The sequence below is a fragment of the Geospiza fortis genome, unplaced genomic scaffold (genome assembly GCF_000277835.1).
Source record: "Geospiza fortis unplaced genomic scaffold, GeoFor_1.0 scaffold730, whole genome shotgun sequence".
Lineage (NCBI taxonomy): Eukaryota > Metazoa > Chordata > Aves > Passeriformes > Thraupidae > Geospiza > Geospiza fortis.
This window is the reverse complement of record NW_005054458.1, coordinates 1,192,494-1,204,659: the sequence shown is the minus strand read 5'-3', so window position 1 is coordinate 1,204,659 and position 12,166 is coordinate 1,192,494. Positions and strand designations below refer to the sequence as shown.

Genomic DNA, 12,166 nt, shown 5'->3' with positions numbered 1-12,166 from the left:
CAGTTGTATTATCTGTGTTTATGTGGTTAATAACTATAGTCTCAAAATTGGGATGATATTAAATATAGAAATTGAATTGAGCATGGGTGCAGTTTGGGTGGAGGTAGAATTGAACAAGTCAATTTGAATCTTGATGTATAAAATGAAATGTAAATTTGTTAAAAGAATTTAGGTGATTAGATAATTGAAGTGTGAAGATATAACCCATTAGAGGTGTCATGCCAAATTAGCATTACCAGAATTTTAATGACCTCCCATTTGTATAATCCTTATTTACACTTGCATCTGATGTCTGCAGCTGACAAGAGGCCAGCTCTCCTGTGGGACCACAGGGTCATTTAAAATGCACTGTGGTGCTAAAGAGGAATATTTGGCTGAAAAAGAAACAACACTGGAAATAATTTTCATACGGTTGCTCAAATCTCACCCCTGAGCACTGATGTTGCTGATAGCACTGATGAGTGACCTGCCCTTGTATGGCTGGCATTGCTCAGCCCTGGAAAATGGAGCCATTATTCATTTAAAGGAAAACTTCAGGGGGAAATAAAATCTTCTTTCCACAGGAGATTTTCCACATTCCAGGCTTTGCTGGTCAGTTGTTGGTTCCATTGGTATGAAGCCTTAGGGTGGATGAGGTAACGGGGGGAACTCTGCGGCCCTGACATTGCTCTCGTCCCATAGAACAGAATTTTTGGCTGATGCCAAAGAATTAATTTCCTTCCTGCCCTTGGTGGTCTTGGCCTGGCTTGCAGCTGAGCTCTTTTGCTCTTTTGAGGGATGTGCTTTCCCACATGAAAATGGAACAGTTTTCAGCTCTAGTCCAAAGCACCCCCTTTAGTTGGCAGTTCTTGTCTGTGTCTCATTGCAGGCATTACTTACCTGTGCAATAATGCTTTGGGGACAGGGGAGTTCTAGTGCTGTTTTACAGGTGATAGAGGAAACCATCTGATTTGGGACTATCAGCATGGAAGCAGTCTATTGGTTATCAAGTTTCATCTTTATCCATAATTATATTAGGAATGACTGTGCAGTCACAAACCTTTATTTCTACTCTGGTTAATAAGATTGCTTCTCTTGTATTTGAGCCTTAAGCTGAATGTTTTTAGGTCTCTGATAGCTACTTTAGAGGCTCACATTGCATCTTAGAGTCTGCTTGAGATTTCTTTCATATGGGAATCAAAGCTACAGTTCCCATTTCTGAAATTCTTCCCTCTTTTCCTCACAATGCAATGTGCTTCTTCTGGGTTAGATGTCCCCAGACTGGCTTTCCTAATATGATGGCATCTCAGTCAAGCTTTTCTGTGTATTAAGTGGCTGCTGTTGAATCCTTGAATAGACACACATGTGCTGGCTAGATGGAAATTAAAAATTATACCTAAGCATTTTCCTTCCTTACTGTAGTGATTTCTCAGTTTGTCTGGGTCCAGCTTTTCAGTCAGGTTTGATTTATCCAGTCTTCATACCTCAGGAACTTCTGAGGGAATTCTCCTTGAAACAAACATGCAAACTCCAGAGTGTGTAAAGTAACATTGTCAGGGGCTGAGTTTGAGACTTAGAATTACACTGTCTAAGCTAAATAAGGCTTTACCTGACCTCTCTAAGGAGAAAAAGCATATCAGGTTTTACAGGGGGAATGTTAGGCTGAATTACTTATTTACCTCTTTGAAATTCAGGTTCCTTTTCCTAAATTTGGAAAATGCAGGCAACACACAGTTGTATTTCTCAGCTTGACAAGTCTAGTATCTAGAATAAGTTTTCTGTTAATAATACTGTGAATCCTTTAAAAAAGAATTCAGTAGAAAAGATGTAGTTGTTACATGATGTAAATAACATGTGTTGATTTATCATAAAGGTATTGAAAACAGATATTCAGCATTGGAGTTAAAACTCCAGAGCAGAATTTCTGTAGTGAAATGCTTGTGTGGTCTCCATTTCTCTTAGGATATAAAACTCTAGAAGTATTTAATTATAATTTTACAAGTGAGATTGCCTTGTTATATTAGTGTGTTTTGATATACCTGTATATGCACAAACACAAGTCCTATATGGAATCACAGAATCATCTTTAAAATTTGAAAACACCTCTAAAATCATCAAGTCCAACCTTGGACTGAGTACTGCCATGCCCACTAAACCACAAAGTTGCCACATCTACTCATGTTTTGAATGCTTCAGGGATGGTGACTCCAGTACTTCCCCAGGAAGCCTCTTCCAGTGTTTAACTGCTCTTTTCAGTGAAGAAATTTTTCCTAATATCCAACCTCAACCTCCTTTAGCACAGCTTGAACCTACAGAGACCTAGCTACACTTAGGACAATAAATGTTTGTAATGCAGTATTTGGAATAAAGATTAACTTTTCACATTTATGAAAAAACCTGATTATCCTTTCGAACAAAATACTTCATGTAGAAGTATTGTCTGTAGATGCTTCTGATGCATCCTGATCAGCTGGAAACTTGGATCAGCTGGATCATGGAAACTTTCCTCATTTTCAGGAGAGGCCCTTCTATGTAAATAAAAAATTCCCAAAAAATTTAACAGGTTATGAGGTATACTTGATTTCTACTAAAGTTCTTGGAAATTAATACTCGCTGCACAAGATGCTGGTACACTTTCAAGTAGTTTGCCACAGCAGTATCCCTCAGAGGATCTATGTAATGGCCAGGGGATGCAAAATCATAAGGAAGAAGCTTAAAAGGTGAGGGTGTAAGGTATAGAAAGGGCTTGATATAAATGCTGTATATTTGTGTTTTTCTGGTTCTTAACTATGATTGTAAAGCAGTAATAAGTAGGGTTAATTAATGAGAGGTAACATTATATCAACATATTCTGTAATTCCAGTAAGCCAAAGTAAGTGTTTATGTAATATTAGTGAACTCTTCTCCTTAACTACCCTAGTTATCTTTTTTTCTTTAATTTGAATTTCCAAAGGAGGACTCCAAGATTTCACATAAATGAGCATAGCTACATTCAAAGGTACTGGGAAGCTTTGAAAAGTCCAAGGCTTATTGTCCTTCCTGAGTAAAATACCAGCAGGCATTTTCATTGTGAGCACAGAGTGAGAGGGGAAATACTGGACCTGAACTGCTGGATTTTCCTGACAGTCTAGGACAGTGTCTGTACTACTGTAAATCACATACACTTGGCTTGACTAAGATTCAACAAATGGGGAGCAGAAATTATTAATTTTTTTTCAGGAAAGGTGAAGTCCATAATACTTGTTTATATTCTGTCTCTGTTTTTTCAATTAAACTTCAGTGAATCTGAAGTAGCTTGATTTCGTCTAAATCCACACAGCTGAGGAAACCTGGGCTTGCTTTTTCTCTGAATTTTCACTGAGGGGCTTTTATCTCCCCCTAATCCCACCATTTCTGTCAGGACATAATCTCTTTCTCAAATTTACATTTTAATTACAAGGCCAGCTGAACTAGCTAAAATCAATAATGTCAGCATTCAGCAGCCTAACTTCAGCTGAAACCCCAGCCTCTCTCTTTCCTGCTATAGATTTATCTTGTGAACATGGGCTACTTTATTGCTTCAGGCAATAGGTGCCATTTGGTCAATTTAAACAAAAAAGGGGATTTAAACACTTTTATGATTCTTTCTCAGAGCTGCTATTGGCACAATTTGAGCCCAGGTACTGTACTTGTTAAATAAACCACACAGAACAGCAGAATTCTGAAGAGGAATTTTACTTTTGAAACTGTACTTAATCCCATCTATGTTTTAAAACCAAAACAAAGCAACCCCGCCCTGACATTGGACACCATTTAGCTGGGGCTGTCTCCCTGGTCACTCTTGTCTTTATCTTGTTAGCAAAACTTACTTTCATATATAAATACTTTTTAAAAACTCCACAGTGGAGGTGATGTTACTGATGTCTTAGTGTTATCTATTTTTAGCTATTTTTCTGTCAATAGTTTAAAATAAGAAATCAATGAGAAAATATTTTGTTCTTGTAACTCTTAAGAATTCCTATATTGATCTTCCAGATGTGATTTTTATCTGTCTAAATGTCACATTGTCCATTTATCTCTCTTGCCTTTCCTGTCTGTTGCTGACTGCTTGTCTCTGCTGTTCCCCTCCTCCTCAACCAAACCAGTGTTGTGAACAAGCAATCATGCTTCCTGTAAACTCCATAGGAAAAGAATGGAAAAAATAGGGTTTTCTGAGAACTTCTAGTACATAGCAAGTATTTTCTCTGAAGATGAGAGGTGTCAAACCTGCTATCTTCTGACTTTTCTTAAACTATTTGTAAATAGTACACATACAGGTGCTCTCAAAACATTTGCTTTAAACAATGCTTTTCAGAAAGGGTCCTTAAAAAAAAGGGAAAAGAAGGCAGTTTAAGTGCTAAATATAGTCTGAGCAATTCTGCGTTACTGATGGTTTATGACATATTCTTCTCAGTTAACCTTGTTCATGCCAAAGGCCCTGTTTGTAACTGTTTCTGTCATTAAAGGAAGTTTGCTTCTCCAAATACTGATGATTCTAAAGTGTGGTTGCAACAATGTTTTGGTTAATTCTGTTTCACTTTGGTAAAAACACCTAAAAAAGGCATTTTCCCTTTGTAGCCTGTGATGTGAACTGAGATGGAGCCCTGCCCTGCCCCCTTTCCAGAGACATAAATTCAGAATTCCTGTATTATTATGCCACTGAAGTGCTGTTTAAAAGCACATTTTTGTGGAGGCACCATTCTCTCTCTTGAATGGCAAGTCCACAGCTTAATAAGTGTAATGAAATAATTTCTTCTGCTATTTAACCTAGATATCTGCTTAAGTCCATCCTATTATATTTAATTATAATTTCCTTTATTCCTGGTCCTTCTGTAGACTGTTTTCTAGTGCAGAGATTGGACCTTTAAATGTTTCTGGATGGGGTTTTTTGGGGGTTTGTTTGTTTGTTTGTTTTTGTAATGTTGTTTAAAGGCTTGTTGACTTTGGAGAATGTAGAGTGTTCATAGCTTTTGTTAGTGTGTGGTGTGGGCAGGAGTGAGTAAGGGAGCAGCAGTGCCAGATGTGCTGAGCAGCAGGATGGACTCTGGATTTTGAATGAGGATTGCCGCTGTCTCTGGGGAGAGGCTGTGCAGGAATCAGGTTAAACAGGTGTTCTTCTCAGTGCCCTGAGCTTGGAAAACAGGTTTGGATGTCATTTCCTGCACAAGGACTCAGCTCCTGATGTAGATACTTGGAAAATGCATTCCCAGGGATGGATCTCAGAGGTTGCCGCCTCAGCATCTTGGCCTGTGGTTCTGGTGAGGCAGTGCCATCTGTGCAGTCACACACCATGGCTGAAAGGGAATGAGTGATGCAAACCAGTCAAGGTCAGGATGAATTACTGGGAGACCTTATAAGGTGGTGAGATGGGTCACAGTAAATTGTTCTAATGTTGTTCATGGAAAATACATTATTCTCTCAAATAAAAATATTTAGTGTACCAAGCCTCCCTGCTGCTGTGGGTCTTGCAATTTCCTACTCAGATGGCTGATCACAGATACAACATTAGCTTTTCCTTTTCTACTTAATCTATTTACTGATGCATTTAGTGTATGATATGTTAAATGACATTTAATGACTAGCAAAGCAAGAATACTTCTGAGTGCAGCTTCAGGGCTGGTTAGAACTGGGCAAAAGGTTAAAAGTTACAATCAAGTAACATGTTAGATAAATTTTAGTTACTTTTCATAAGAAGGCTCAGATAATTTGCTGAAAAATTTAGGTTTGTGAAACTATGACTTCTTGTATAAAATTTAGGGATTTTTTTGAGGGATGAGACCTTGCATTTCAATAAATTATTTCAAAAAAGGGCTTTCTGAGGGGATAGATCACATTGGTGTGAGGGATCTTTCCGATTGTAGCTGTCATTGGCTGAAAAGTTCTTGTAGCTACTACTGGCTAATAGAGTTGCTCCTCCAGCTCAGCAAGTAGAGGCAAGTGCTGTCTAACAGCTCAGCCCATCTAATTCCATCCTTACAGTCCATGCTGAGTCTGCAATCTGGCTGTATAAAGTAATTAAAGTTACCCCACCATTGAGCTGCTGGTGCTGAACATCACTGCCTGGTGTAGCTCAGGCATTTCCTGCCCCTGGGACAGACTCTGGGTGTACTTCCTTCTTCTGCCAGCACTTAGATATTTTCTTCTGGCAAATTGTGTGGTTTAGTATCCGCAAAGGACAAATGTGCTCTAAATAATTCTGTTTCACTCTGAGTGGGATTGATGTCTAACACAAGCTGAAAGCAGGAAGACGTAGTCAGCACCCTGAGCTGGTTGGGTGGACTGTGAGGGTGGGAGAAGTGAATCCCTCCTAAACATCAAGTTTTTTTTGCAGGGCTTGAACCCCAGGCACCTCCAAAAGCCCCAGTGGCAAAGGCATCAACAGGAGCAGCTCCACTGAGCTCCCGCACTCGGCTCAGAGGGAACGAGGATGAGCTTGATCCAACCTGTGCAGCTGCCACCCTGAAACTCCTCAGAGACAAACTCCCAAAGCTACCATCTCCTCATGCCAGGTCATCTTTGTTTTAATTTCTGTACAAACAGAAATTAAATCTCTTGTGTTTATTAGTCATGACAGCACACAGACAAGCATTCGAGAACCAGGCAGGCTGACAAGGCTGACGTGATCTCATTTTGAAGTTACATTCATTGCTTAACGTTTGGGATTTTGTTGGTGATTGCACCAGGATCTTCAGGAAACTTTTCCTGCTCAGTTAATGCAGATCTTATTTGGCATTATGAAAATTCACTGATCCCTTCTTTGCCAGCAACACCCCACTTATTTGGGTAAATTTTGTTTGCAGCTGAACAGAGTGTATCCTAATGTTCAGTTAGCCAAGTAGTTTCAACATCTCTTTGTTCCCAATGACTTATGCTGTCAGTGCTGCCTGGAGATGTTATATTGCTTCCAAAGACATATTTGTTATCAATCCTGCTCAAAGTTTGGTGAAACTCCAGCCTTGCCTAGCATTTGGCTGTGATTTGAGGATAAGGCTGGAGTCATCTGTTTGGTGGCATGTTCCTGGAAAGGCTCTTCTGCATGGGCCAGGAAAGCCCCCAAAACCTAGCAAACTGGAATTGATCTGAGATTTCCAATACCACATCTGTGGCTCCTGTGGGAGTGCAGTATGCATGATCCACTGCTCCCCCATCAGATTCTGAGTTTCTTCCCCCACAGTGTGATATATGTGTTAGCCAGCACTAGCTGAACATGCAGTGAGCTGCAGAGTGTGTGGTGTTGTGTCATGTCTTCCTTAAAAAAAAAAAAAAGGGACAACCTTGAAAAGTAGTTGTAATTGTACATGTAAGGTAATATTAGTGTTGGTCTAAAAAAATCTAATGGAAACAGAAAGAAAGAAAGAAAAGGGTGTTGTGGTCATTGGTGCTCTCTATTGACTTCTCATCAATTTTCTCCAGTGAATCTGCAACTTCTGAGACAGCAAACTTGGAAGATCCTGACAGTAAAAGAAGAAAACTAGAAGAAAGAGCTAAAGCTCCCCTCATGCCTTTTGGATTAGATCTTCACTACTGGGGAGAGGATCAGCCAAGTGCTGGGAAGATTCTCAAGTAATGCTCTTTTTCTTTTAAGACAAATTAAACAAATAAATAGATTTACTTGTACTCAGAGGTCATGCAGTGGGGTGACTGCTATTTCTTTTGATAATTACTTTTCTTCTTTACCTTGTGTTGTAGGACCCATAAACAAAGTCAGAAATTCTACCTTTAAATGTTATTTGTTTTGAGAAGATGTGATACTAATTAAATATCCTTTGATGCTTCAAAGCACTTTTTTTTCTCCTCTTTTTATGTTTGCAGCATGGCATCAGTTACTCCAATTTAAGCTGGTACTTCATTATGCAAAGGGCTCTGCCAAGTGTGTGACAGACATTCCCTGAGCTGGAGACTTTAAGATCTAAATAAGTAGCAGGCAAGGTAGGAGAAAGGCTGGGGAAGTGTTTTTCTTGGTAGCTGAGGAAACTGCTAGGCTTATTCAGTCACACAAGAGAAAGGTGGCAGTTACAGGACTTGGATTTGGCTCTTTCACTCTCCATTGCTGTCTGGGAGGTTTTGTGTTTCACGGAGCATTGCTGACTTAGGGAAAGCTTTAGCACTGCTGGGGAGAAGAGGTGGTAGGTACACATCAGAATTTATTTCTAGCACTCAATTTTTAAAACTTTTTACTATTTTTAAATGAAAGTTGGGTTGCAAAGTCCTCCCTCTATGTATAAATTTCATGTGAGTCCGCTAGAACTTTGGTATCAGTGTGTGCCATACCTGGCTTGAAAAGGGCAAAAATCACTGACTGGCTGGGTTGCAAATTAAGCTATTATATTCTTAGCAGTATTACTTTAACTTAGTTTGTTTTCTTACCAAAACAAACAAAAAATCCCAGCCTGTAATCACAGTGCTAAAACAGTGTTGGCAGAAAGGAGCAAGAGGGAATCTTCTCCCCTGCACCTGATTTTGTAAAATGCTGAATATCTGTTAAATTACTGAAAACTGGTGCAATTTGATGCATAAAAGTGCTTACCACAGTCACTCCAGGCTTTGGATTCCATCTCCTGTGGTATAGGTTCTTCAAAGCCTATGAAGAGTTTTTCAGCAGGGCTTTAGGAAGCATTTGTCTGTGATAATGCCAAAAAGGTAGTAAGGCCTTATTTTACATTGCAAATGAGTTATTCAAGTCATAAGTGAAATCGGAAGCATATTTCACTGCCTGTCTGCCTTGTGCTGTACTGTTTTATTTTTATGCTTCCCAATAAAATAGAGGGCACACTTCTGAACCATACAGTCTATAACTACAGATGTGCCAATCTAACTAAAGATAATTTAAGTAACTGCACACACAATGCCATTGACCCCAGGCATAAAATAGACTTACTGAAAAATTAAGGTAGTTATCAGTCAACTCCTTCAGCATTTCTGTATGCACTCATACTGGCTCTGTAAGATTCTTAGGGGGGAAAAAGCAAACTGAGAAATAGACAACACATGGGATGTGTATGGAATTTGAATTTTTAAAATCTGAAGGGGAAAAGTCTTTCCATTTCATTTAGCAGTGCACTTACTTAGTCATAGCATTTACAATCAATTAAGATTTTAACAGTGAGAATGGAATTGCAGAATCTGTTCTCCAGCCACCAGGAAGATTTTCTAAAGAAGTTTTGTTGGGTTTTTTGAGGGGAGGCAGAAGGTAGTGTGTGCTGCACAGTGTTGAATTGTGTAGGATCTGCTATGTCAGCTTAACAGACTTGTTTTGTATAGCATGGACCTTCCAGACTCATCTACTCTCCTCCTGGAATTAAATCTGCTTATTCTTAGGAGCAGAGTGAAATAGCTGGTGCAGCACTGACTGTGACTAGGATGTTTGAATTAGCCCATTTTGCTTCAGGACCTCTGTAAGCATCTAGGGTTAGAATTTATATTTATACAATGTTTTTATAAGCTTCCTCTCAGATTAGAAATTAAGATTATATAAATTCATTGAAAGAGTGCAGCAGTTCTCCAAGAGCTTTCTCTTAGATTTCAGTTAACCATTACTTGTCTTTTATTCCTCCTCCTCCTCATGTATTGCTGTGCCATTGCCATTAAAGCCTCTGTTATTTATCTGGATTAGGAGCACTCTAAATGTGAGTGAGGTGTTGATCTTTTTCATCTTTTAGTTGATTATCTGTTCCTCTTCTGATCCATCTTACAAACAGGTTTTGCTTGTCACATGCATCATTTTTTCAAACAAGTATCTGCCTGTTTATAATGTTGCTTATCCTACAACAAGAAATCAGAAAACTTAGGGAACTGCCACTGTTTTGTTCTTCTCTCACCTGCTTCTAAGTTGTGTTGGGAGAAAGTAAGTTATATGCTTATAATAAACAGTAATATCTATTAATGTATATGTAGGAATCAGGCTATTTTAAATTCAATTCCCAAATACTGGTCAATGATACATAGGGCAAAACATAATTTTAATATTTTTGACATTTGTTAGGTGCATATTTAGGGGAAAGGAGACAGAGAAATTATTAAATAGAGCTATTTCCTAACTGGAAGGGTTGACATGCACAACTGTTAAAGGCTTCTTCATTCTCGTGTAACTGTAATTTCATAATTTAGAGGGGGAGGGGAGTTCAGACCACCAAGGGACACTAGAATTTTACTAAGAGATTCTGTAAGATTGTCATGCATGTGGAAATCCTGTATGGTGCCTTTTTTAGGAATGCTTTCCCCTCCATGTGGCTGCAGGTTAGGGACACAGAGCTTCCAGTCAGTTTTGCTTTCAGCATTGCATTAAAATAAGCAAATAAGAAATTGATGTCATTATTTTATTCACTCTCTATTGTACAATCTTGCCACATAATTTCTGAAGCTAAAATACTGTACTGTTCAAATATTGGGCTGAAATAGTGTTCATTTTTTAGAAAGACTCTCAGGGCTTTTGGGGTTTTTTGCTACTTTTTGCAGAAGTGTGTAATTTAAAATATTTTGTTTAACCAAAATATATGTGGAAATATATTGCTGTGCTTATTGTTGAACTAGCGTCCACTGGAACTCTTTGGCCTTTATCCCCTAATTAACCAGAAGAAAGTTCTTTGTACTTTATGGCAAGTTAGCATTTCTCTGGCACTAGTGAGGTGTATTTGATGGAGAAATTGCAGATAGAATCAATCTGTTTAACAAGAATTTTGTTGAACATTTTTCTAATGATGGCAAATCAAAGAGATGTTTCAGAGTTTCCTTGATCCCTTTTTTACCTACTTCTAACCTCTTAGCATAGTTTAAGTGCCCAACTACTGCATTAAAACCAGCTGCTGTATATGTCATAGGTTGCTGTGATCAGATATTTTCCTCTACTTTTTTTTCCTTTGTCATCTACTGAAAACTTGGTCAGGTAAAATTAATCAAAACTTTTCAGGCCCTCTAAAGTAATTCTTTCAAGTATTGGCTTATGTGTTTTGCCAAACTGTGACTGGTGTGATGAGTGAAGCCAGTGTTCGTGTATATTTGGCTCAGTCCACAGAAAGCAAGGCAGGAATGACACCCAAGGATATTAGTGAGTGAGAGGAATTGGATATGGATAGAGAAAATCCTCTCAAATAACTCTGGAACTGATTGGGTCAAAGAACTATGTGGGAGAAAGGGATTGTAAGGTTCCTTTAGGAATTTTATGTCCTTATCAAGACATCTGTTATCTAGGTATCTTCATCTTGATTGTCATGAGCAGCGGACGTGCAGGCTGCAATTTTTTTCCCCTTAGTTTAGCTGTATTTTTTTCCTCTTTAACTTCATATTTCTTTAAATTTGGGATGGGATTGTTGTTGCTAACTTCAGATATCTTAAAATTGGATACCTAAGCTTAAGCTGGTTACCCTAATTCCTTTTCATCGTAAAGAGAAGGAAACATTTACCATCAGAGGAACAGTCATTGTGTCCTAAGATTACTATTTAAAATGAATCTCAGGTAATTGCTCTCTGGGGTTGCCTGTTTTTCAGTACAGAGTGTTGGCAGCTGAGGGTGGATATAATGTGAATATTAATATGAAATTATATGAATGCTGTTGAGAAAATCTTTGTTTTCCTGTCTGTCTGTAAATGTAGGTAAGGTTTCTAATTTTAAAATAGCTTTTCAATGGATTAGCTAAATTTCCTGGAGGAACACCTGTTAATTTCTCAGATTTATAGACACTGTGTAGGGGAATCTGGAAGAAAGAATCTGTGTAAGGCTCAGCTGATTGTTTGATCTTTCCTGTGGTCTCAGTTTATTGCAACATCCTCTGATTCCAGCTTGTGCTTCTCTGCTGCTGCAGGACTCCAGCTATCAGGAATGAGATCAGCCGCATTAAGATCAAACTGTTTCCTCCTTGATCTGTGCTTAATCATAGAAGTATTTTGTTATGAAGAATGTTAAGTACAGAATTACAAAGTTATTCACTGAATCTGGAAATTGGATAACTGACTCTAGATGTCAGATCATGAACTAAAGCTAAGACTTGTAATAGCTTAGCAGGTTAAACAGGAAATCAATACTAGACAGGCTTTGGTGTATTTTAAAAATATCTTCATCATACAGGAGCCATAAGAAAGACTGGTGGATTCCTAGGGGTTTTTAATTCACTAGTAATTCCCTTCCTTTCACATGTGAGTTTAGCACAGGTTGATAAAGGCATCTTTATCTGTT

The 12,166-nt window shown here is 38.5% G+C and overlaps 1 protein-coding gene across 1 annotated transcript in view; it reads left to right on the top strand.

Moving 5' to 3' along the window:
- The window catches only part of UVSSA (UV stimulated scaffold protein A), a 46,161-nt gene that overhangs the window by 21,892 nt on the left and 12,103 nt on the right, over positions 1-12,166 (top strand). Inside the window, exons 8-9 of the mRNA XM_005427878.2 lie at positions 6,329-6,506; positions 7,411-7,560. Coding sequence (XP_005427935.1) covers positions 6,329-6,506; positions 7,411-7,560 — 328 coding nt within the window. The remainder of the gene's footprint in view (positions 1-6,328; positions 6,507-7,410; positions 7,561-12,166) is intronic.